The sequence below is a fragment of the Phalaenopsis equestris genome, unplaced genomic scaffold (genome assembly GCF_001263595.1).
Source record: "Phalaenopsis equestris unplaced genomic scaffold, ASM126359v1 Scaffold000021, whole genome shotgun sequence".
Classification (NCBI taxonomy): domain Eukaryota; kingdom Viridiplantae; phylum Streptophyta; class Magnoliopsida; order Asparagales; family Orchidaceae; genus Phalaenopsis; species Phalaenopsis equestris.
In genome coordinates this window covers 407,391-433,516 of record NW_018164463.1, presented here as the reverse complement: position 1 = coordinate 433,516, position 26,126 = coordinate 407,391, and the positions used below count along the sequence as shown (strand labels likewise).

Here is a 26,126-nt window from a genome sequence, read left to right as displayed (position 1 = left end):
TCATTGAATCTATAGAGGAAATCATTGAGCTTACAAACAAAGCTATAAGAACTACTAAACATTCTTAACATTTGTTCTTATTATATAAAAAAATTTTTATATAGTTACTAATTCTTTTTTAGCAGCCTCCATACTATTTCTATTCTTAAAATTGTTCGTGAGGCTTTAGGGAGGTATTTGGCTACAATTTGGATTTAAGTTAAAAATGAATTTAGTAAATCCAAATTTATCAAGTTCAGAGGTATTGAATTCATAATTATGTTTGGTTAAATTATCACTAAATCCTATTAAATTGTTCTTATGTATTTGGTGAATTCAAGAAGCGACGATATGAGGTACCTTCTTAAATCTCTTAAATCCAACTTTCAATCGGATTTACTAAATCCGGGATTAACGTTATGTCGCCCAAAATTTTTGATTTTGGGGGTGTTGAATTTACATCCCCTATTTTTCATGTTTGGCTTGATTTAGGTTGGATTTAGTTTAAATACGTGTAAATCCAGCCTTGAATCATGTTACCAAACACCCCCTAAGTAAGATGAATTGTAATAATGCTACGAAGGAAGAAATGTAAGAGAATTGATGACGCTGCCAAAAGGAAAAAAAGTAGACTTTATATGGGTCTTTGCTATAATATAAACTCGATTGTTAAAGCAATATCAGTAGCTAAAGGCTATATTTTAACATATGAAATTTATTGTCTTGAAACTTTCATTATAGTTTCTAAATTGAACTCTCATTTGGTTCTTTTCTCATTAGCAGCCAACAATGACTAGATGCAATAATTCAATGTGAAGAATGCATTTTTATATGATAACTTAGTGGAGGAAGTAATTGTAGGTCTTATCAGGTTTTGGCTCAAATAAAGGTATGTAAAAAAAAGAGAATATATATTAAAACAACTTTCAAGGGCATGATTTCTATTTTTTGGGGTAATGTATAACATGAATTATAATTAAAGCTAAGGGGACCATATTATTTGTGAAACACATGATTTTAAGAGGAATCTTTGCATTTCTGTTTTATATGAATATCATCATGTTACTTGGAAGAAATGTAAACTTTAAAGAAAAAGTTGCTTTAAGAATTTGAAGTCGAAACATGTAAAAACTTGGAAGAAATGTAAAGTTTAAAGAAAAAGTTGCTTTAAGAATTTGAAGTCGAATAATTTGGCAGGCTAAAACACTTCTTTGGCGTTGAAGGAAAACACTTGGTTGAAGATGAACCAAGCATTCAATAAATTACTTGTAGCTCGGCTTGATTAGAGCTCCTTTATGGTCATTTAATTAAAAAATCGAACAAACATGTATATTTTTGTAAAGACTAATTAAGTGAACAAGCTTGAACAACTTAATAGATTCATTTATGGTTTTGATAGTATTGCTTAAAGTTTATTAACATGCTTTTTAAGAAGCTCAATTTAGCTCAATTATGGCCTAATTAAGTCTCTTTTATGAATAGTGTTGTTTAAATGTCTATTTTTTTGGCTCAATAAGATATTCTTGTTACCTCTCGTTCGTTTTTTCAAATAAGTGGCTTGTATAAGCTCAATTAAAGTTTGATTGCGAGTTATTTATTTTATTAAATGAGTTGCTCCTGAATAAGCTTTACTATCTTTATATAAACGAGCTTGAATTGTGTTTAAGTCGAGCTTGAATATGGTTTTAATAAATGAGCTCGAGCTGGAACACATTCGAGCTCGAGCTTGAACACATTTTTTAGGCTTGAGCTTGAATTGTGTTTAAGTCGAGCTTGAATATGGTTTTTAATAAATGAGCTCGAGCTTTAATCGTGTTTGAACTGAGCTTGAACATGTTTTTACTATTTAAGCTTGAGCTCAAATAAGTACGTGCTCGGTTTGGCTAGGCTTGTTTGTAGCCCTAATAACACACTCTCAATAATTCATCTTTAGATCACAACAACAAGCCATAACAATTTTGCTTAAAAAATCAATCATAAATTTGTGGATGCTCTAAGAGACACGATAGCATAATACCTTTTATTAAAGATTTGTGGGTAGACTTATCTATTTATTACATACCAAAGCTAACATTATACATGTTGTTGGTGTGCCAAGTTAATTCATAAACAATTCTAAAAAATTACATCATATGATTCATGTTTTGAATTTGCAATCTCTGAAGGTGAAGAGTATCCGTCCCTTTAAGCTTCCACATGTTGATTATGCATGTTTTATTACTGGCATGTGATTTTCTTCTTAGGATATTGCATATTTATAGGTGGAAAATAAACATAAAAGTCTAATTCAGATCTATGAAATTGGGAATATGCAAATTTTTATGTCTTAAGGCTATCCCAGGGAATTTAAAAGTTGAATCAAAAGGTCCTATAAGGCTCTATTGTGATAACTAGTTAGCCATAAATATTGTACTTAACCTTATGCAATTATTTGCACTAAGTGCATTGAAGTTAGCACATCTTATGAAAGAAAAGTTGGACAATAGTCTAGTAGTATCCACAGTGAAGCTCCATGCTTACTAAGACTTATGTCCTCTTTCTTTCCTGTTTTACTACCACGTCATTTATTCATGGGCATCCTAATGCTTACTCATCAATCCATGGATTCTTATCTTTATGTTATTATTATGCCTACTTATTAATTTATGCACTACTGTATTTATTCTGTAAATATTATTATTTTTATTTTGTCTGCTTTTTTATTCAAATTTATCTTAGAATTATATAAATATTACACAAATATTGGAATGAACACTTAACTGATTCTCTCCAGTTCTTCTGATATCTCAAATCTGTAGATTTCATTACTTTGCGGACAGTAGAAACTGTAGCATGGTCTTGCTTCATGTCACCCTTAAGAGGAAGTTATATAATGAAATGTTCCTCAATAAATGCTAGGTGTGGGTGCCTGATCTCGGTAGGGCTTTTACTTATCATTGAGCTCATGCAGAAATCTTTGTTGACAGTCATTTAACCTTAATACTGTAGGTGGCCCCTCAGTTGGTGACAGGCTTGGCAATGTTAGCTTTGGTACCAACATGGAGCATCTAGCTGAAGCTAATCTAGGGTATTTATGTGATCGAATTAACATTTAAGACAAACTAATAATGCATGATAATTAAGAACAATTTGTAGAGGTTTAGAAAATAATAAATTTTATTTGTCGTAGAAATTTGGTGAGATAATGGACTAAATAGTGAATGTAAGAAAGCACATATCTACAAAGATGGCACTTTGGATGGAAAAAAAAAATTGCTTGTTTTTGGCTTAGTTATTCAATTGAGATTTTATTAGCTTACTGTAGCAATGCTACGCAACCTGTTACCATGCTTATTTTTTTGACATGTCCTCCTCAGTAGCTCACCACGATTTCTGTAGCATTTACGTTTTGTATAGAGCAAGTACCTTATGAGTGCTATTCAAAACAAAGCAGTAATCCTTTTACCTTCTTGTGAATTTGGGGATTATTTAATTGTCACTCCACTAATTTTGAGAGTTTTGTTAGTGTAATGGTGGTTGTTTTTATAGCTTGTTCTGCAACAACTCCCTTTTTGTTCTTGTGATTCAGGAACCGCCTTGATGCTACTTATCCTTGTTTGGCAACCACATCTGCAAATCTTATCTGTGCCAACATTATTAAGGTATGTCTTATCTACTATACACACTTAGCTTTGATAAAGGATGTCATAACATTTTGTATATGTGCTCATTTCAGCAAACTGACCATTATGATCCATTCGGAGTATGTCTACTGGTTAGATATAATTTTGATTCGAGACAAGCTTTATCCCTTTCTTACTAAATTGGACATAATCCTTTTAACTCTAATTAAAATCATACAATCTTCATATTGTTGGGTAGCTAATGCAATCCTTTATCATTTTTGCGTTTGCATTCTTAGCAATTATGAAATCTGAAATGCATGAGTTGGGGCATAACTTTTTCATTTCTTGTTGGAATACTGCAATTTGGGATCCTTGGTATCATTGGCATACTTAGATTGCTATGGCATTTGTGCTCACTATTTTGTTGTATTCTGATATACAATGTTCGCAGTTTTGGCACATGTGGATAAACATGAAATCTGACTTTTAGAAACTTGGACAGTTTCTTTTCTCTAATTTAGGCATATCTTTCTTATTTCTTTTTGGAATTACATGAAATTTTGAGGGTAGACTATTGACCTTATCCACTAAATTGTCTATTGCTGCTTCAACCACTTCGTAAATTTTTAAAAATAAAGAAAGGATGAACCCCCCCCCCAAACTCTCATTTAACCATACATTGCATTGCATATATTGTAAAGTATACCAAATGATGCATCAAAAAGCTTGTGTCTTGGTGCATTGACAAGCGTGGGACAACATACACTTGCATTTTGATGAAATACTCAACCAAGGAATAAAGTTTGAATTGGACCAACTCTGAAATTGTGTGTTTAGAAAATCATTCAAACAAAAGCCCCATCAACTCCACCATCGACACTATAAGGATCAAGTTTTAGCAGACATTATATTTTTCCTTGGTAGTTTATCTCATATTCTTTATATTGTTTAGAATTTTGGGCATTCAAATGATATTTACTCCGTGCAAAATAAGGGACAACACATTTGAATAGTTCTGATCAGCTCCGAGGAACTAAACATGACTCTTTAAATTATATTAAATTTTCCGAAAAGCTTATGAAATTTTATTGCATTATCTTAGATTTTTTTTTGTATTATCGCGTATAATGTTGGCCTATAAAAAAGAAGCCTACAGCTAAATTAAGTGTCGTTGGGATGTCAATATCCATTATGAGTTGTGCCCCACGAGACTTTAGTAACATCAAGTAAAGTAATATCTCTTTCCACAAGTATTCTGGTCACAGAAGATCTGATTAGGTTGAAAGTGGGTAGAGTTAGTTTCATAGGGTCTCCAAGTATGACCAAGTAAAGAACTCGATGATGAAAAAAGTGCAGCTTGATACCAGGTAAACTAAACCATACCGGTACAGTAGGAGATTCATGATTAAGGTCGAAATCATGAGACCACTTGAGTAACTTCATTGACTTGCCTGCAATGTTAAGATATCTTTTGGAGAAAATCCGAGTGTAGTCTTCAACCACGGTTAATTAAATCAACACATCTCCCATCCATGAGTCATACTTTTCACTTTCCTGCTAGTTTGAGGTCATCAAAATTTTTTCTGATAACTTCCATAGGTGGGTGCCCCCATTAAAATTTTCAAATTAGAGCGAACTTGAATTTTCTCACTCAGGGTTGCAATTTCTAATTTAGAGAAAAAAGTGTTGCATCTCCACTTTTTTTACTTGCATTCTTAACAAAGGGGCAGTCATCTGTACCATCACGATACCATCACGATAATTCTTATAACTATAATTCTTATAACTTGAGGGGAAGACAATCGCCTACTCCACCTGAGGATTACCCACCACGTGGGCAAATGAGGCTTTGCCAAGTTCAACTGAAGAAGAAGGAAACTCCATCAGAGCAGGTAAATCCTCTTGCTAGAAGATCTCAATAGAATTGCTGTCTGCGTAGTCTTGAGAACTCGGAAGGCGGACGTCGACGTCGAACATACGCAAACGTGAACCAAAGTTGTTAGGCAGGGAGAGGCGAAAGTCGACGTCAAAACAAAAGAAGGACGATACAGACTTGAACGACAGACGCCGTCATCAAAATCGAAGAGATGCAGACGGAATCATCGGCGTCGAAGGACGCAAGCCGAGGAAGCGGAAAGTGAAAAGCGGGAGCGGAGAGTCTACGACAGAGAGGAGGTACGAGCCCTCTCCTTCGAGCGACAAAATTATAGGCGACGAAAATCACCATTCGAAACCCTAGTTGAGCTCTCGATCGCCATTTTATGTATGTGTGTGTGTATTACAAAAACCCAAAGGCTAATATATTAAAGCGGAAAAGATACACAAAGGTTGTATGAGAGGACATAAAAGAAAGCCCAATTCACACAATACAACACATATAAATCCCAAATAAAGCAAAGATATTTAAAAGTAAAAAACCAAAAAACCACCAAAGGGCGTAAAAGTTCTATGAACATCTCACTTTAGTCCTCCATCTGCCTCGAGTTCTCGGAAGTGAGCCGACTTACAAATTGATAAGGTGAGTACCATTTCCTGAAGTAATCAAAGTATCATCCATCAGATTCTTGAGCTCAAGTATGTTTCCATTATTCTTTTTTCTCCTGGATGTGCAGACCAGCCATCCCTCATCTGATGATTGACTCATCTGATCAGTAGATTCCAAAGTTGGTCGGACAGGTGTAGGTAGTTGCACATCATGTTCCTCATGAGCCTGAGTGACATTAACAACTTGCTCGACCTGATGAGGTGGTAATGAAGCAGTAAAAGTATTGCCACCTGTAATAACGATGATGGGTTCTAGGGCAGTTTAAGTCTGAAGAATCTCCCTCTACTCCACGATAGGAGGTTCTAAAGACAGGGGAGCTACAACATTGTGTGTGAGACTGAATCATTGTCATATTGACCGAGCTTGACGATTGAGCCTGACGTAGCCGACGACGCACGAGCGACGAAGCATGAGTAGCAGACGACGCAAGAGCAGCAAACGACGCACGTCGACAGCGGCGACAACGGCGAATCAAATTCACTGCCTCTGACGGAGAACTGTGATTTTTTTATCTGAGGTGGGGGTGTAAATGGTGGCATTGAGAACTGGAGTGACCGAACATACGATAGTTCGAACAATACGAAGGAAAAGTCTCAATCACTATCTTTTGCCAATATCCTTCGTGTTGTATGCCCAACCAAATTTCTTCAGAAGCGGATGAAGTGATGTTTCTTTCAACAAGTACTCTGGCTTCAGATGAACGAGAAAGATTAAAAGTAAGAATGTCCATTTTGAGTGACTTACCGTAAGCAGAGGCAATAAAGTATAATATTTTTTGAGTAAAATAACGAAATTTAAGACCAGGGAGGCGAATCAAAATCGGAATGATTAGTGATTTCGTCTGTGGGTCAAAATCAGTCGACCATTTTATAATCTTTATTGCTCTATTATCAATCTAGAGTATTCTTCTAGCAAATAAGCGCGTATAAATCCCTTCATTATTTATTTGCATAAGAATATGTCTTCCATCTAACAGTCCAATTTTTCACTCCCCCAACAAGGTGCATAAGTTCAAATTTCTCACGAATGTGCTCCATTTTGGGATGGTCATACAGAAATTTCCCGATCAAATTCAGTCGACAAGAGGAAATAAGTTGAATACCTTCAACTTCAATAAAAAAGATGACAGAATTTTCATTCTTCCTACTAGGTTTCTTGATGTCCTCCGCCCACTCAAACGAAAGAGCGAAATAACACGATTTAGGTGTACCTGATGCATGGACAACCGTAAGGGCAGCAACGCACGATCTGCCCGAAGCCATCCCCAATAGATGGAGGTGCGACGTTAAGAACAGTGAAGAAAAAAATAAAGAGTAAACTCCGAATCCAAAATAGGGAGCAGGAGCCGAAACTTGAAACCCCTGCGATTTCAGCTCGAGCCCGAGGACGACCTGAAGCCTAACTGGAAGGCACGACCACCAGTAACCGAGCTTGACGATTGAGCCCGACGTAGCCGACGACGCACGAGCGACGAAGCATGAGCAGCAGACGACGCACGTCGACAGCGGCGACAAACGCGAAGCCAGCGGAAACGACGAACGACGAACGACGAGCAGAGCTTGATCGACGAAGAGATGCAGTGGAGTAACAACCAGGGATCGCCATTGCGAAACCCTAGCAGAGCGTGAGCGAGAGCGCCATTATATTACACACACACACAGATATATATATATATATATATTTTATGTGTGTGGTGTGTGTCATTTATATATATATATATTATGTGTGTGGTGTGTGTCATATTTTCGTTTAATTCTAATAAATTGACGTTGGCTTAGGCTGATTCGATCGATCAACAAGTGTGTGTCGGTCCAGGAGGGAGGATGGACTAGCCAACTCTTTATTAGGTGGGAATTGCGTCCCCTTTATCCCCCTCCTATTTACCTTATTATAAATATGTTGCTTGCTGAACTAGGGTTTAATTTTTGGCTGACTTTTGATGTCTGCCTCCAGGAGTTTTCCTTTGTTGGGGTTGTATCCAAGGACAGGTGATGCTTTGACTGTATCCTACTTTGAGGTGGTGGTTATTTTCTCAATTCTTAACATAACTCGAAGCTAAAACAACTACTCTCCTAACCGGATCATCAGATGGTGACATTAAGCATGACCAATCCATCTAAGGTGAATTGCTCTATTCTTGTTTCCCCCTGGAGCTACACCAACCCTTTAACGGGTACATTCGTTCTGCATTTTGTTTCTTAGTGTCATCCCCATGCCTCTCCACCTAATTCTCATCTCAGCAATACTTAATTTAGTTATTTGCTTCTCTTTTATAGGCCAACATTATACACTATAATACAAAAAAAAATCTAAGATAATGCAATAAAATTTAATAAGCTTTTAGGAAAATTTAATATATTTTAATGAGTCATGTTTAGTTCCTTAGAACTGATCAGGACTATTCAAATGTGCTGTCCCCTATTTTTCACGGAGTAAATATCATTTGAATGCCCAAAATTCTGAACAATATAAAGAATATGAGATAAACTACGAGGAAAAATATAATGTTTGCTGAAGCTTGATCCTTGTAGTGTCGATGTGGAGTTGATGGGGCTTTTGTTTGAATGATTTTCTAAATTGCAAATTAATAATTATGATGCCACCCATTTCCAATTTGGCAAGGCAATTCTACAGCGGATTGATAACTTGCCATTCACCGGAGTTTTTTCCATGATATTTGGTAATGCAGTTATTTAAGGCTTTCAGGTCCTTTCATGGTGAAAGTTCATTCACACATGAAAGTCTGGGTTGTCCTACCTATAGGGTTAGGGTTCTACACCTTATTTCCTTGATTTCTCTATTATTAAAGCTGTATTTGTCAATCAAGGCCTTATCTTTTACATGCAGGATTATGGTAGAATGAGCTTATGCTATAGTACTTAATCAAGACATGATCCTCTACATATAAGTGCACAATAGATGAGGCTTTTATCCCAATAATTGTTTTAGGTGTGCTTCTTTACATGCCATGGGTTGAGTTGAGAGGGCCTATAGCCTCTAAAGTCTAATCTCCAACATATAAAAGAAAGTCTATAGGGCTCATAGCCCTATGATTGTCCAAGGCCGGATCCTCTATATGCAAATGGAGAAAGATAAGGCCCATATATCAACAATTTTTCAAGCTTGATTCTTTGTACAAAGTACAATTAACATAGTCAAGGAAAGAGAATTTCTTGGCTGACTTAAGTGACGGGGAAAACATTAAAGATCTTTGGCACAATAATGATAAAAGTACAAGTAGAAGTTAACTATAATGAAGACTCGCTACATCAACAAGTGCAAGTATTTATTGCATCAGCTTACATGCTAATTGGCATAGACCTCATGATCAAATACAGAAAATCTAATCCAACCATTCAGACTATATTCTTTGAGCATATAAGATTCAAATTCTACTCAATCATCAATTTGACATAAAGATAGGTTTTCTCAAGCATTTTACCGTTATGACAATGCATTGTTACTACATTTTCTAATTATGATGTTACTAAACTCTTGGAAGTTATAATGCACTATCACCTTGTAATAATGATGCTTGCTATCTCAGACATGATCTTTTCCTGACATATGTTGGCAAGTGTCTGACATGGCATCCAGATATCTAATTAAAAAATAAAAAAAATAACAGACATACATATTCAACACATGTTTTGGTAGATAAATTTTAATTTTAAAATTATGTTACATAAATACTTTAGTTAAGCAATTTATTAATTTTTATTTTAAAATGTAGTACTTATTTATATGTAAAAGTAATATTTATTTGTTTAAATTTAAAAATAACTTATAGCTACTTAACAGTTCTAATTTCTCTTATTTCACTCTATTTTTCTTATGATTTTTCCATCTTTATTTTTGTTTTTTTAAATAATTAATTTGATGAGCTTCAAGCTCATAATATATAACGTCATGTGTTCTTTTTTATTTGAGTTTTAAGTTATTTCATAAATTATAATGTATTTCTCATTTTATGAGCAATTAAAATAAATTTATTTCATTTTTATTTAATATGTAAAAGTAATATTTATTTGTTTAAATTTAAAGATAAAATATTATAATATTTTGCCTAATATGTGTTTGTGTTATAAATTCATTGATAGATGTGTTTTATATCTTCGTTGTATCAGTATTCATTCCAGTGTATTATAGATTTGAAGCTTCCCATTAAAAATTAAGTAAGACATTGAAGTCTCTAGGTCAGTGACGATAGACAAGATTATTAACAAAATACAAGTAGAAGGGTCAACATCCACATGCATCTCAAATGCTTTAAATATAAAGCTTTAGTGGTCCGACTCTTTTGATTGATAAAAAAGCTCCAGAGATCACGCAAATAGGTCTTTGAACCTCAAAATGACTTAATAAGTTGAGTTGAAAAGTGGAATAATGGCTAATTCAATAGCCTAGGGATAAACAAGATAACAATGTAGGGCTCTTGAGCTGCTGACTATCTTTTTGACAAATAAATAGAAAATATGTTTAATTTAATTGGTGGTTTCTTTGGATGATGCTGTTACATGTGGATTCTAATTTTATTATGCATCTTTGATAAGATCTGTATTTGATTTTTACAAGATTGGTGGCTATCTTAATGACCTAATGAGAGGTTGTTATAAATTTCTAAATGAAAACTAACATTAATTTCTTAAATGGAGGCTATCATAACAATCTACAATAGTGGCTACAAAAATGTTTAATGTTGGTATATCATTAATGTTAGAAATTGAATATTTTATTATATAAATTTGCATATCTTCACTATGATAACTTCTATTAGAAGGGGCAATATAGATGAAAAAAAGAGAGAGAGAGGAAGAGAGAAGAGGGTGTCATCCAAAAAGAAGAAAAAATGTATTTTGGGTGTTTGCAAGTATTCTTTGGCTTATCAAAAGAAAAAAAAAGAGTAGGTGATTCTATTTCCTTTCAATTAGATTAAGTGTTATCTTTGTCCATATCTCTTATTTTATATGAAGTGTAAATTTTCATGTATCTTTTTTTGAAACTTAAGGGATTATTCGATCTTTGTGGGTTTATAGACATAAACTTGCTTAGTCACATAAATTTTATGTTCTTTCTGCAATCCTTGATATCTCTTTTATAAGCTATTTTGTGATTCATGTATGCCTTTAGGCCGAGGGCACCGTTTTTCTTAAAAATTGGTATATGAGCGAAGGTATTAAGAGTATGATAGCCATGAAGCTAGAGACTGAGATGTTTGATGGCTTAAAGATTTTTTTGGTATTTGGAAAACTAAGATGCATGGTGTGTTTATGCAAGTTATAAAATTGCTTATGGGTTTTAGCAAGATTTTAAAATTATAATTGAAAAAGACAAGATATAGAGGAAAGAGAAAATTTTCTTAGTGATTTAGATGTGTTTGAAGGATGGATCTTGATAGAGTTCTTAGACAAAATACCTACAAAAGGTTTATGCTGAAGGGTCTCATGATTTTGTCCCATTAGTGTAATTTCCCGAAAGGTCCCCCATCCTGAGAGTGCTCTTACAAGAGCATGCTTAACTTTGGATTTCTGATGAAATTCTAACGGTTATATTAAAATGTGTCTTGATGTTTAAAATTTCAGTTTCATTCTACTTGAAGGGGTCTCACACGTTAGAGTTTTTGTAAATGGCCAAAAGCCTTTCCAAATAAATTTATCAGAAACATTAACTATTTACTTCACATGCTGGAAGATATGCCTATTAATGATATCTAAATGTGTTTTATTCTATTATATAAGATTTAATAAATATTGATGTGATGATCTAGGTCAAACTTTATTACAATTGTGCTCTTTAACTCTCTCTCTCTAAACAATGTTTTTGAGATACCATATTGTATAATTGTGAGATATAATAAGCTTAGATGGTGTTGAGAATTTATTTCTCTTACAAGGGGCTATTTCTAATCTAAATGGAAGCAATCAACTAACTAAAGGTTTGTTGCATGTTAGAGAGAGATTCTATGAGCCAGGGTTCTCTTCCACTCATGATAGAAGTAAATCTTATAATAAATTTAAGGAAAATTTACATATGTACCACTCAGTTCATATGCATTTACATATCCAACACCTTAACTTCAATTTTGCATACACGTCACCTTACCTATGAATGAAAGTGTATTTCACTCTTAAAAGTTAAAATGGTGGCATTTTTTGTATGATATGATAGATTTGTGTGGCATAAGTATAAAATGTGAAGTTCAGGTGTTAGATAAATATATAAGATTTAAGTGGCCTGTATGTAAATGCCCCTAAATTTAAAGAGTTTATTTATTTCTATTGTAGAAAATAATAGATGTGAAGAAAATTTGTTTACTTTGAAGAAGAGGGAAGTAGATGATAACCACAAAAATGATAAACCAGTTGATGCAAGTATTATTGTAGATTTTTTTTGTTATGATATTGGTACCTTTTTAGTGATTAAGGATATTAAAGATAAAGAGTAGTAGATTTTAGGCTCACATTGTTCTAATCATATGCATTCTACTTTAGATATTTTTTTCACATGTAAGCCAAATTATGATGGTGATATTCTTATAAGAAACAAATTTATGTGCAAGATTAGAAGTTTTGATACTATGAAATTAAAGGCGAATGGTGGTATAACTGTAATATTTGTTGGGATTAGGCATATTTGGATTGGAGAATGGATTTAATAACTTTAAGGTCTGCAAGGGAGCAGTGGTTATCTTTAAGGCGAATAGTTGATGATCTTTATATGTTGTGGAATGTAATATTACATGTTGATGCATTGGATTCATTAACTATGATGGTAGCTCATATAAGCGAGAATGATCTTAAGAAAATGACATCAAATAAAAGTAAAATATGAGCTGTTGTAAACTTTAATGCTGATGATTATGCAAAATAGTGCAAAAATTTTTATGAAGTGGGAACTTTAAAGATAGATGGGCATTACATTATGGTAAACAATTGAAATAAAAGAGTAACATAATAATTAGGCAAAGCTTGATAAGTTTGTCATTGATGGACTAAGGTTTTTGTAAAGCCTTGGTTGAAATTTGCGGCTGATGATGTGAATATGCCATATAAAGAAGTATATAAACATAATCATTTAACTATTTCATTGAAAGTTTAGGCTTACGATAGGAGATTGTGCAGTGTAGCATCTAATGGGTTAAGATTTGCTCTTGGTTATTTTATGATTAGTGATTGTCACAAAGTCCTAGTTGGTGGTGACCAAAAAATTTTAAATAGATATTACCATAAAGTCTTAAATTACATTCATTCTTGACTGGTGGTTATTATAAGAGTCTACAATGGATGCTATAAAATTATTCAAGAATAGTTGTTAATTAATGTTACAAAAGTGAATATTTCTTTATATAAACTCACCTAATCCTCATTTGTATGACATTCGTAAGAAGATTCAATAAAGATATTATGGGAAAAGGAAGAGTGATGGAAAAGATGGGTTTCATCCTTCAGGGAAAGGAAAAAAACTCTTTCCAGAGCTTGCTAGTGGAGTTCTTTGAGATTAAAGAAAAAAAGAAATGAAGAGAAAATAAAATAAAATGTCTAAGCCTCATTTTTGCAATAGATGACTATTGAGTAGAATTTTGTGGAGGTTTTCAAATACAATTTATGGTAAGCTTGTTACATTATTAGTGATTTGGAGTAACAATATATTATAATATATTTAAAGGCACATTTTTAATAAGACTTTCCCAAATGCCTCGTCCTAGTTTGAAAGAGATGTGGTCCCTATAATTATATATTGTTTAACTTGTCATATAATCAATGAGAAGAAACATAATAACGGGCTCTATATGCCCTTGCCTATTCCATAAATGCCTTACGAATATGCTAGAATGAACTTTGTATTAGGTCTATGAATCTAAGGAAGCATGATTTTAAATTTATAATTCTAAATGATTTATTTTGTTCTATGTAGTAAAATTGTTTGTATTTGTTATGCTAAATTATATTTTGATGAAGCCGTTAAATTGCATAATTACCTTAAACAATTGTTTAATAGATGTTTAAAATTCACAATTTATCTTTGGAGAACTATATGTAAAAGATGGGAAATAAGTTACAATTTGTAATTGCCTGTTACTCATAAATTGATTGTTATTTTAAGGTATTTAATTATGATTTGAGTGTTCCTGTAAGTTGTTTGATTAAAAGCCATTCTTTTAGTTATGGTTTTTCTTTGGAGAACTATATTGTTTGATTAAAAGCCATTCTTTTAGTTATGGTTTATTATTGCCTAGGATTGAATTTGCATGCGATTTACATTTACAATGGTTCATAAGTACGAGTTTATTTCAAATAGTTATATGATTTTAAATTAAAAATGCCTGTAGATCTCGTTGAATTGTTGAGACTTGATTTATTAATATTATACAACATATACACGACTTGAATTTATATATTTGGCTTTTTAACATTAATTCTATTGCTAATGTGAATACGAGGCGCATAAACTATGTGGTAATGTGATGGCACGCTTGAACTTGTGAAGGTTTTCTACTTGAGCTTTTAAGAAATTAAATGCGAGAAAGATATGTTCTCTTGCTTGTAGAAAGAGTGATAAATTGTTCCCAAAATATATTATATCATTAACCTTCTTAATCACAATCATTGGTTTATGATATGTAATATGATTATAATCTCATAGACATTCTAAACTTGTTATAAGTATTAAAATGATAAATAAAGATGATATTTTAAATGTGGCATTAAATAATATTGATTTAATTGACAAATTTATTGACTCAAATTAAGGATCTAAATAGCTTACTAGTATTGCATTGTGATTGTTGGGCATTTTATATGGTTTGGTGCACTTAATGTTTTTGATAAATTGTTGATGAAGATGCTGCATTAATTATTTGTGTTTATTTTCTTAATTCAAATGATAAGAAAATGATTTGAGCATAATAGCAATTAACAAAAATTGCATTACAAAAAAAAAAGAAAACTACATAAACAAGATATCGATAAAGTTAAATCCCAAGGGATTAAATCCCTAGATACATGAAGCTACAAAGATGATTCATTTAGATCTCTTAGTTTGAAATATGGTGAAAATGGGCGAGCGATGATAAATTTTTTTGTTTCTTATTTTACCTAGTAAATAGAATCTGAAACCTTTTATCCACTAGAGAGTCAACACTATGAGATCTGAATTATATAGCTGTAGAGCATCACGACATCATTATATTCACAAATTTGATGGATGGAGTCATTATTGCACACCGGGCATGAACAAGATCAGAGGTTCCAAACTTAAAAGTAATGCTGTTTTGATGAAGACATGATTTGATGGGAAAGCTTCTAGAGTGGTTGCAGGTTGTTTTTAACCTTTTTGCAATGCCTCTTTTGTTTGAAACTATGATTTCCTTAATTCTTGATGAACCTTGATGCATTCATAGAAAATGTGTCTATTTGTAAGATGGGCAATAAGCTGGAATGCCTTTATATTTTACTTTCTTCTAACATCCGCAAGTAGAGGAGCTAATCCACAATTTGTTTAGTAAATGAGAAGTAACGTCTTGCTCAACTAGTACACGACCATCGGTGCTTAGTGAGATGGGTTAGTATTACCAATTTATAAATGTTTTCTAAATATTGAGCCTATTGAATATATCGAGGATTGGTTGAAATAATGTAGTCGAAGTTGAGGGAAGATGTCTAGACTAGAGTAATCTGTGGTTCCTCTGAAGAGTCAAAAAAGGTATTCATTTTAGAATACACGTTGGAAAGTCACTAATATAGTAAATCAATTGAGAAACAAAACCTTATGTGGTGAGCTTTTGTGGCTAGTTTTATAATAATACGTTGTTAGCCAATAAGCCAAACAAAATGGTTGTTAACTAAATTTAAATTAAATAAAAAGTTGCAGATAATCTCTATGTTAGAACGACCCAATGAAAGTTTCCCAATAATAGAAAAAACAAACATGGCTAACAAGTTTATTAATCTTATGAATTAGAATAAGGACATATTTGCCCTAATATATGCAAGGAAGCTTACAAAAGTGTGAGATTCCATTATGTTTAAAGAATAGGAAGGATTACTTGTTTGATAGTCATGGACAAACACTATGTTCAACCCACAATAGCATTTGCAAAAGAGCGAGCAGTGGGAAGTAGGAGGCTCCACTGGGTTTACTCGAGGTTACCTATTGGATACATATTAGAGAAACCAAATCTTCTATGGTTAGCTTTTGAGATTAGTTTTATAATAAGTTGATGCTAGTCAGTGAGCCAAACAAAATGGCTGTTAACTAAATTTAAATTTGATAAAAAATTGCGGATAATCTCTATTTTACAATGATCCAATGAAAATTTCCCAATAATAGAAAAATAAAAAGGTCTGATAAGCTCAAGGATCTCATAAATTAGAATAAGGGCAGATTTTTCCTGGTATGTGGAAGGAAGCTTACAAAAGTGTGAGATTTCATCTTGTTTTAAAAATGGGAATGCATGATTTTTTTTATAATTATGGGCAAACACTATCATTCAACTTGCCAATAGCATTTGTAAAAGAGCGAGGCGGTGGACACTAGAAGGTTCCACTAAGTTCGGTGGAGGCGACCTATCAGGGGTGTTAGATATATTAGGAAATAATTCTTGTTAAAAGTTATGAGTATTGAATTTATTTCATTGGATTGTATTTATTTTCTTTTTTATTTTAGATTTATTTCTTTGGATTTGATTTATTTTCGTTACTATTTTAGGTTTCTTTATTTTATATCATTTTTTTTTTCTCCAAGCAATTATTATGAATTAATTAATTGGAGATATATGTGTTTTATCTTTCTTTTCGTGTTATTTTTTTTTTATTCTCTTTCATATTCTAAGATTCGTGAAAGGGTAATATCCATAAAACAATTCCGCTGAATTATGAAAATCAACGTGGTATCAGAGTCTTGAAACAAATCCTAAAGTCTCCTGCCACTGAAAACTTCCTATTCCTTACAGCCGACAATTTTTGCCGTGCTGCAGACCCTTCCTTCGCCTCTTTTTTTCAGTTTTTATGCTGAAAACTTCCTCTCCCTGTAGGCCCCACTGCGGGGAATTTCTCCTGCAGCCTTCCCCGCTGCCGAAATTCCCTTATGCAGCCTTTCTCGTCATCGGCTCCTTCCCTGTAGTTTTTTTCAGCCGTTGGTTTCCCTCTTGTCGACGAGCTCTCCTTCATGCAGGGACTCTTCTCTCGTAAGATCTACCGCGGGTTTCTCCATGAGAGATCCATAGGGGAATGCAGAGGAGAAGAAAGAGCGCGAGTAGCGGTTTGATAACGTGCGCAGAGTTTTCACATTGCCACAAGTTTTCTGATTGATTCCCTCCTAAAACTTGCATTACAGTCTCTCTAATCTTTCTCTCATAATCCTCTTCCTACTCCTACCACCAATGTAACGCTATCGACACCCTAGCATGTCTTTGTTTTTGGAACTGCAAGACCCTTGCAATGTCCCCGCCTCCCCTGCGTTCGTCGTCTTTCATGGGGAATCCGTCACAGATGCTATCGCTCCACCTCATTTAATAGCAACCTCGATCCCTAGCTTAAAACCAACCGTTCTTCCTTCTAATCAGCGAGAAGATGCACAAATTCCATTTTTTTTTTCATCGGCGTCAGTGCCTCTGATGTTCTTGCATCTGAAAGAGGAAATAAGCTGCCATGGGGAAGGCCGACAAATGAAGCTATTGGTACTGCTCCGGTAGTTTTGGGAAGCCCTTCTTCTTGGTCGAGGCTATCAGAATCCGCCAAAACCTCTACCAAACCTTAATTAGACGGATCGACCCTTATTCTGGGTTCGGACTCACTTCTTATGCAGCTGGAATTTGCTAACCATGGCGGTGGATATAGTGTGATGATATTGGAACTAGTGGTAGCTTTTCCGGTAATGGTGAACCCTTATCATCTTCTTTAAGTTTGGCGAAAATCTCTCAAAAGATTGACAACCTGATAATGGAAATCGCAATTGGGACCAACATTTGCAGGCGTCTCATGGCTAGGTGGATCAAAGGGATCTACAAAGGAGGCATGGTGGCAACAGCCGCAGGAGCAACTGTGGAAGCAAGCATAATGAGGGTCGTGGTGGTTGTGATTGGAGTTCTTATAGGCTTCCAAGTGTTAGAGACTCCCACATGCTGCGGAACCAGTCGAGCCTGCCAGTCATGCGACCTCATATGCCTGCTATGTTCTTTCTATTTTATGTAGGCCATACCTTATAACCTTTCTCTACAACAAGCCCCTCCAAAGCTTTTCTCTACTGCCGTCCTCTGAAGCTTTTTCTTGTAGCAAACCCTCCAGAACTTATTTTCTGCAACAGACCCTCTTCCGAAGCTCCTCCGGAGCCTTTTCCTGCAACAGACCCTCATTTGGAGCTTTTTTTCCGCAACAAGCCATCCTCTAGAGCTTTTTCCTGCAGCACTCTCCTCCAAAACTTTTTTGTGCAACAGACTCTCCTTTGAAGCTCTTTCCTGGAACAAACCCTCTTCCAAAGTTTTTTCTTGCAGCTAGCTCTTCTTCAGAGCCTTTTCCTGCAGTAGGGCCCTCCTCTGGAGCCTTTTACTGCGGCAGGCCTACCTTTGAAGCTTGTATATTTCCCTGTAAACTTTCCTATAGAAGCCTTCTGCCTACATACAAACATTGCAGAAATTGCAGCCAAAGAAAACCGCAACCAACTAGAATTTAGCTTTTTCTGTATGTTGTCTACTTTTCTACTACATTACCTGTAGGAGCCTTCCGCCTATCTGCAAAAACTGCAGTCAAATAAAAATATTCTTAAATGCTCTTGGGGTTGATTGTCAAGTACGGGAAGAAGACTTCAAGTTCTACCTCACAAAGAATCTTTCTTGCCCATGTTTGATATTTTCAAATCCAACTTGAACATGTTGTCAACCATGTTTCAAATTGAAAGGGAGTGTTAGAAGCTATATTAGAAAATAATTTATTCTGATTATAAATTATAATGATTAGATTTATTTCCTTGAATTGAATTTATTTTCTTTCATATTTTAGGTTTTTCTATTTTATGTCGTTTCTTTTATCTCCAAGTAATTGTTATGAAGTAATTAATTGGAGATATAGGTGTTTTATCTTTTATTTTATGTTATTTTCTTTTTTTTTTGTCTTTCCTATTCTAGGATTCATGTAAGAGCATTTATATCCCCTTTTCATATTAATAAAACAATTCCACTGAATTCTGAAAATCAACAAGGGGTTTCATCTAAAGTACTAGGAACATACAAACAGGAGGAAGAAGTGACCTAGGAACATGCAAAGAGGAGGAATAAATGAGGTTCTTTAAAAATTGACGGGAGAGAAGGTGAATCTATATTGTAAATTGGAACGATAAACAAAGTATGAATCGAAAATGAAGAGAACAAACATGATGAAGCTAAGAGGAAGAACAAAAATTCGCAATGGGTGAGACACAGAATAGTAATGGAGACCTAAACACTTGAGGTGTCGAAGGGAGTGAGTGGGACACTTCTATTGGAGTATGAATATTGTAAGAGTGGTAAACTAATGCCATGGGTCTTTGACAAAGAGGAGGTAGACGCTCAACCGGAAGCGCCCACAAAGTACAGGAGAAACAACACATGCTTGGAGTTGGGATGGAGTAGGCGAGCGCATGCAACACTAGTAGCTAGAACCGCTTGTGAGCAATCTAGCATAAGTTTGGCTGAGTGTGGCACTTGAGAATGAGCGAGCTCAAGCTCTAATGAAGTAAGATAACCATTGTAGGACATTATTTTTTAATACTCAAATGTCTTCCTAATGAAGAAAAAATGCTCAATGTATTAGTATAGTTAAATCCATCCAATGAAAATGGCATAAAAAAAAAAAAAAATGGAAGGTTTAATAGAGTATTAAGAGATATACATAGCATAACTTTGGCTGAGTGTGGCACTTGAGAATGAGCGAGCTCAAGCTCTAATGAAGTAAGATAACCATTCTAGGACATTATTTTTTAATACTCAAATGTCTTCCTAATGAAGAAAAAATGCTCAATGTATTAGTATAGTTAAATCCATCCAATGAAAATGGCATAAAAAAAAAATGGCAGATTTGATAGAGTATTGAATGATTAGCATGCCTAACAGACTCGTAATAATTGAAGAGAATACAAATGTACGTTTTTATAATTAATAGTCCAATAAAAAAGACTTGGAAGCTACTGAACAATTTGACTGATCAGATTCCAAGCTCATTTGCTTTTTATATTATAGAAGATGGAACATTGATAGATTTGGAGGTAATAGACTATGTTACATACTTAAAAAAAAAAAATGAAAAACAAGGATTTTGTGTTATGCCCAAAAGTTTGTGGCTTCAGTCCTGAGAAAGTATAGGTCCTAAATCTCTTTAACTTGGGACTATATTTTTAAAAAGTTGGTTATTTGGATAGGAAAGGAGGAAAAATTTTCTCATCTCGAAATGGTGGATGAAGGGCTAGTATTTAGGTAAAGATTCTACTATAATATATTAGATCTATGAATTTTTGTGTTTATTTATTGTTATGAATAGTATAACCAAGATTAACGCTCAAATCATGATTGGAATGTAAGTGGGCCATATGACTCAAGCATTAGATGTTATAGATAAAACATATAAAATTGATCATTTGCGAATTGGTTCAAACTATTTTGATGTTCCGATATGTGTTTGCTGGATTTGGACCTTTGATCAACTGTTCTAGTCTGTTATTGTTTCTTTAGTAGGAGATACTCAGAACTTTAGAATATCACACGTGTTTTAGAATTGTATTTTTCTAGTTAGTCATAAACCAAAGAAAGTTACCCTTTGCAGAAATTGAATGAGCTCGAAAGCTTGTGAAAATTCGGTAATGGGATCAAAACATAAAAAAAAATGTTATTTGTTTCATTTTCCGTTTGGTGAGGGTGACAGTAGAGCTTTTGCTGCAGATAGGCCGTGTAGGTAAATGACTGGCTATTCTTTCCTGTGCTTTTGGTGTGCTAATTGACTTATCGGGCTGGGTATATAACTGGCGATTTTTTCTTGTGTCTTTTCATTGTTCTCTCATTTAGGTGTCGTTTCTTAGCTGGAATGTTTTTTTCATAGCTGCAGTTGCATGTGTAACTTAAATCCTTGCAAGTTTAAAATGCAGAACGCCGAAAATCCTGGGTTTTTTTAATCATCTGAAGATTAAAAAGTGTTGAACCTAGTATTCATGGCTTCATTTAATTGTAGTACGATTAGTAAAATCTAAATATTTCTTTTAACGTGCTTATTTATATTCAGCCATCTTTACGTGATCATATTTTGTCTGTCTGGTATTTACAGTGAAAAATTATATTTTGCACTAAGATAATTCTTTTATATGTTTGCAATACCTCACTCATTCTTTCAGGATAGTGATGTTCGCCGAAGTCATCAGTGCTGGCTGCTTTATGAGCGTGTATATAGGTGTGTTAAATCTACTGATTAGTAGTATAATCAAATTAACTAAAGTTTTGTTGCATTTCAATAGTTACAGCAAGGTTTAGCATATACTAACAAGAGAAAGTTCATTTTTGTGGCAAGTTTTTTATCACCGGAAAAATTCTTTTGCTGTCATTTTATTAAAATTTCATGGGTGGAAGTTTTCCTTTTTCAGTGCAGTGCTTATCGCAAACTGATGGTTATGCCTCATCTGCTTGATTACCTCGGATTTTATGATATGAAAAAAGTGTCAAAATGATCCTTGACTTTTGCGAATGGTGATTTTAGTACCAGTTTCTATCAAAATGCCAATTTATTCCCTAGATTTTACTAATAGGGGCTTAAGTAGTCCTCTCTGATGACTATTTCTTCTTATACTAAAAGTGCATAGGGACTAATTTGACACTTTGAAAAGCTCTAGGACTAAAAAATGGGCCCATGTAAATAGTCAGCGGGCTATTTTTGCACCATACTCTTTATGAAAGTGGCCTGTTCTGATTACTGGTTTAGTATGCTTCTATGGTAATTAGTTATTCTGAATGTTGAAGTAGAAAAGTTGCTGAAAATCATTACTGTGCTTTCTTGGAAGCCCTATGCAAATGATCACATTTGATAAACATAGTGTATGAAGATTAGAAAGGGGTACATAATCTAAGGTTTGTCCACAGAAGGCATGTAACTAAGGGGCTTGAAGTTGATCTGGGAATAATGAACATTGATGTGGGGCGGTGGATGTTGACTGTATATGCACCATTATTTCCTTGGAAACCTGGAACTGGTTGCGAAGTGGGAGACGGATTACAAAATTTTGCTCAATGAATACAATAAAGTGCCATTGCATTTTTTTCTAGCTAGATGTTTAAACCTCTTTTGCTAAACCTAATGTATGAGGGATGGGGAGGGTGGTTGGTGGACTTTAAACTTATTGAGAAATTTTACTTTCAGCCTCTAACTTAGAATGTACTTCATTCACTCTCATAATATGATGTCTAAAATATGGCAAATCAATCCTTAGAATTAGCGGTAGAGTTGTGGTGGTGGTTTGGTTGCCTCCATTAAGATTTGGAGGTCATGGTATCAAGCCATGGAAACGACTTGTTGGCAAATGCAGGGATCAGAATATACTTATCAACCCTCCTTAGACCCTCCTGTATTGATGAACACTTTGTACATTTGGTATGTGTATTTTTGTTGCATCAATATCATTGTTTAGGCGATATAACTAATTCTATGATAGCCCTCTAAAATCCAAGATCAAGCCTATAACATAGGTACAATTTATGATATGCATTGAAAGTCATTTCACTTTCTTATGCTTTGCAATTTCGCATTAGTTGTGTTGAAATCACTATAGTTTTTTACATGCAGGTTGTATACATCAATACAATTCCTTGAATGGTCAACCTGACATTTTGAAGTCACTTTACTCTGCTTTGCAACCGTCAAGTTCACTGGAAGATCTCAGGTTGGACCCATTGTTTGATAAATATTGATTTAGCAAAGATGCAGATAGTTTTTTAATTAGGCTTTCAATATGGTGAAATTTAGTTTCTATTCTGTGTATTTTTTTTTCTGAACAAAAAATGGACGCACTCGTAAACATTTGAAGAGCAATCGTGCTACCAATTTATTATAGTACGGATATAAGAGGCAGTTAATGCATTGCACAATAGAAATATTAAACTAATAAACTGCATTCTTTTGCCTGACGCGTCTTCAAGGACATCTATTTGTTTAAATGATACCTCTTATTAAATTGCATGCATTATGACGGGGGATTACATTTGTCTGCCGCATGGGAGAGTTATCTTTGCCAAATTACCTTTCTTGAGGTTTAATTTTAGCATTTTCATGTGAACTGCATTGTATGAGCAGGCATTGTGTATTGCAATTACCAAATTTAAAATTTTGAAATTGTTTAAGATCTGTATTGGCTTTTTTTCCCCACACACTTTTTTTTTCAATTATATTAGCCATTGTCTTTTTATATCCATATCTCTATTTGTATTACGTACGAACATGAAGGCTGCCCAGTTGAGGCAGCGTATTAAGTTGTCACTTCAGAGGTACTCATTTTGTTTCATATTATTTGCGTGGTAGTTTTTGACAAAACCGATGCAAATTCTACTAGGTTTGGTCCTGCATAGTGTTCTTGTTTAGACTATTCTTGACGATTTTATTTGTTGTGCAATTCTTGATGTATGAACAAATATTCCTAAAGCCAAAGCTTGGTTCGATAGGTATCATGATGGTGGGCGCCTTTCTGATCAGCAGATGGCTCTGTTGCAGTATCAACGTGAAAACCTGCATTATTTGAATGAGGAGGCATGAACCAAATCTGAAGATTTTATTATTTCCAAATGTTTGCTTCACCGATGTAAACATTTATCGGTGTTGGAGTAAATAAGAAATTAGAATAGGCTCCATTGTCCATGAATCATGTCTCATGTTGTAGGTACTTCGTTTACAAGAGCTGTTGAGCAAATACCAACGAGCTGATGATGGGAATACTCCTCAGGTGCCAAAATAATCTTCAGTTTAACATTTCAAAGAAGTTTGAATGATTTTATTTTTCACTTTTCATTCCATTCAATGCTCTTTTCTATATTTGACATCATATAATCTATGTTAGTGCATAGGAAGGCAGTTTTCACGAGCATTTTGTGGTCACATTTGAATCGTCTTATGTGAACCACGTGCATTATGCGATTGGGCAGCTCGACTACAAAATTCTAGTTCATGCTAAATGAACAGTAGAACAGGGTTTCGACTTTCATAAAGCTTTTATATGGAGATGGCAACGTTTCATATATTGCCACTGAAATCTTTGGCACTAGTATTACCGGGATATATATGATAACTTTTGAGGAAAGTGTATGTTCTTTTTATAAAATCAACGGATCTACACTGTTAATATAAATTTTGTTAGAATTCTTGTTTGCCAGAATTTTTATGAAGTCACATAATTTTAGCATATAATTGACATAATTATATTTCATTGTTGGCCTTACAATTATAAGTTCAAGGTGTAGTTAGAGATCTAGAGTCATAATGCTTTCTTTGTTTGTTATGAGAAGACGAAATGATGAGCAATCACTTTGTTATCCAATCGGTAGGCAGGATTCCCTTATAGAAGTTATAGAAGTTAACTCCATATAAGCAGTATGGAGAACACAAGCAAGAAGTAATAATTCTTATTCTTTTGAGTATTAGATACAAGACAATATATAGAATGATCTTGGAAGGAAATAAGGAAACTATGCATAAAAGAAACCATGAAACTATTTATGGTTATCCAAATATCTACATATTTAAATTTGTAGCTCCTTAATTTGCCTTTGATGCCAAACTTGATTTGGATTTTTTTTTCTTAAATGAATCCTGGGTTCTAATTTCTATATTGAAGGTACACGAGACATGCTGATTTAGCCTTCATTTAGCTTTATCTTATTGAAGTGTCTGCCAATCTCAATATATTTTGTATGATCTTGTTGTATTGGGTTATATATTATGTTTATTTTGTTTTATTTTTGTTACAATAGAACTTAATAAGTCCTTCCCATTTCATTCATAGTTCATTTTAGATGATTCTTAAGCATAGTAATTCACAATTCCTTGGCACATAGCATTTGTTTTTTATTCTACATTGATGTAGCTTCCACAGTTTATTTTTTGCTATATGTAACTCGCTTGCATCGAAGAATAGTGGTAACTTGATGTTGATCTTCTATTCACTAGTGATTATGCATTATCTGCATTTCTGTAGTCTTTTTATGCGACTTTATTTTTCCATTTGATTGCAACTCTACTCGGATTACCTCATAGTTAGTGAAGCACCATATAGATATTTTCTTGATGTTGCTCTTAAATATGAACTGTGTATGCAATGTTTGGTATACATGTTCTTGCCAGCTATTGGTTTTCTTCCTCCCCTACTTTTTGATTTGGGTTAATAGGAATAGAAATTGGTTTACAACCTAGTTTTTCTGTTTCCTTTAAGATATCTATTCCATATTTTTACTGGAAAGTAAAGACCTTGTTTTGAGTATGACACTTTAATTTTTAGAAAGTACTTCAGGATTCCAAGCTTCTTTATTTCAAATCTCCTCATTAAGCATGATGTTAGGTTTTTCTTTTCACCCTTATCATTTTTTATTGCAATGATATCACCAACTTTTACAATTGATCCTGTGTACTCAATATCAATATAACCTTTCAGTGTTAGGTTTCATATTTTTCATAAAGAATTCCTTTCCCAGGGTTTTATTCTATGTAGCTTGGATGCAACATTCCGTTTTCTTATTAACTCTGGAAAGATAATTACATTTGAGGGCATAATATATTCCAAAATCTTCCTTTTTTTTTATCAAAGGCAATTGTGAAGTGTTGAAATTTCAAAGCTTAGAGAGCTTTTGTGGTGAGGTAGGCATCTAATTAAAAACATGTTGCACTTCATTTTTTAATTGTATAATTATTTTGTAAAGACTATGTATTTTTGGTCTTATGCTAAGTTCTGAAAAATTGAATTTTATGATTTTAATCCATTGAAATTTTGAAGTTTAGATATTTCAAAAA

The 26,126-nt window shown here is 33.9% G+C and overlaps 1 protein-coding gene across 1 annotated transcript in view; it reads left to right on the top strand.

The window, feature by feature from the left end:
• Positions 1-26,126, top strand: part of LOC110018396 — a 68,310-nt gene that overhangs the window by 23,925 nt on the left and 18,259 nt on the right. Inside the window, exons 6-10 of the mRNA XM_020715697.1 lie at positions 3,548-3,620; positions 21,481-21,536; positions 22,920-23,016; positions 23,792-23,876; positions 24,007-24,069. Coding sequence (XP_020571356.1) covers positions 3,548-3,620; positions 21,481-21,536; positions 22,920-23,016; positions 23,792-23,876; positions 24,007-24,069 — 374 coding nt within the window. The remainder of the gene's footprint in view (positions 1-3,547; positions 3,621-21,480; positions 21,537-22,919; positions 23,017-23,791; positions 23,877-24,006; positions 24,070-26,126) is intronic.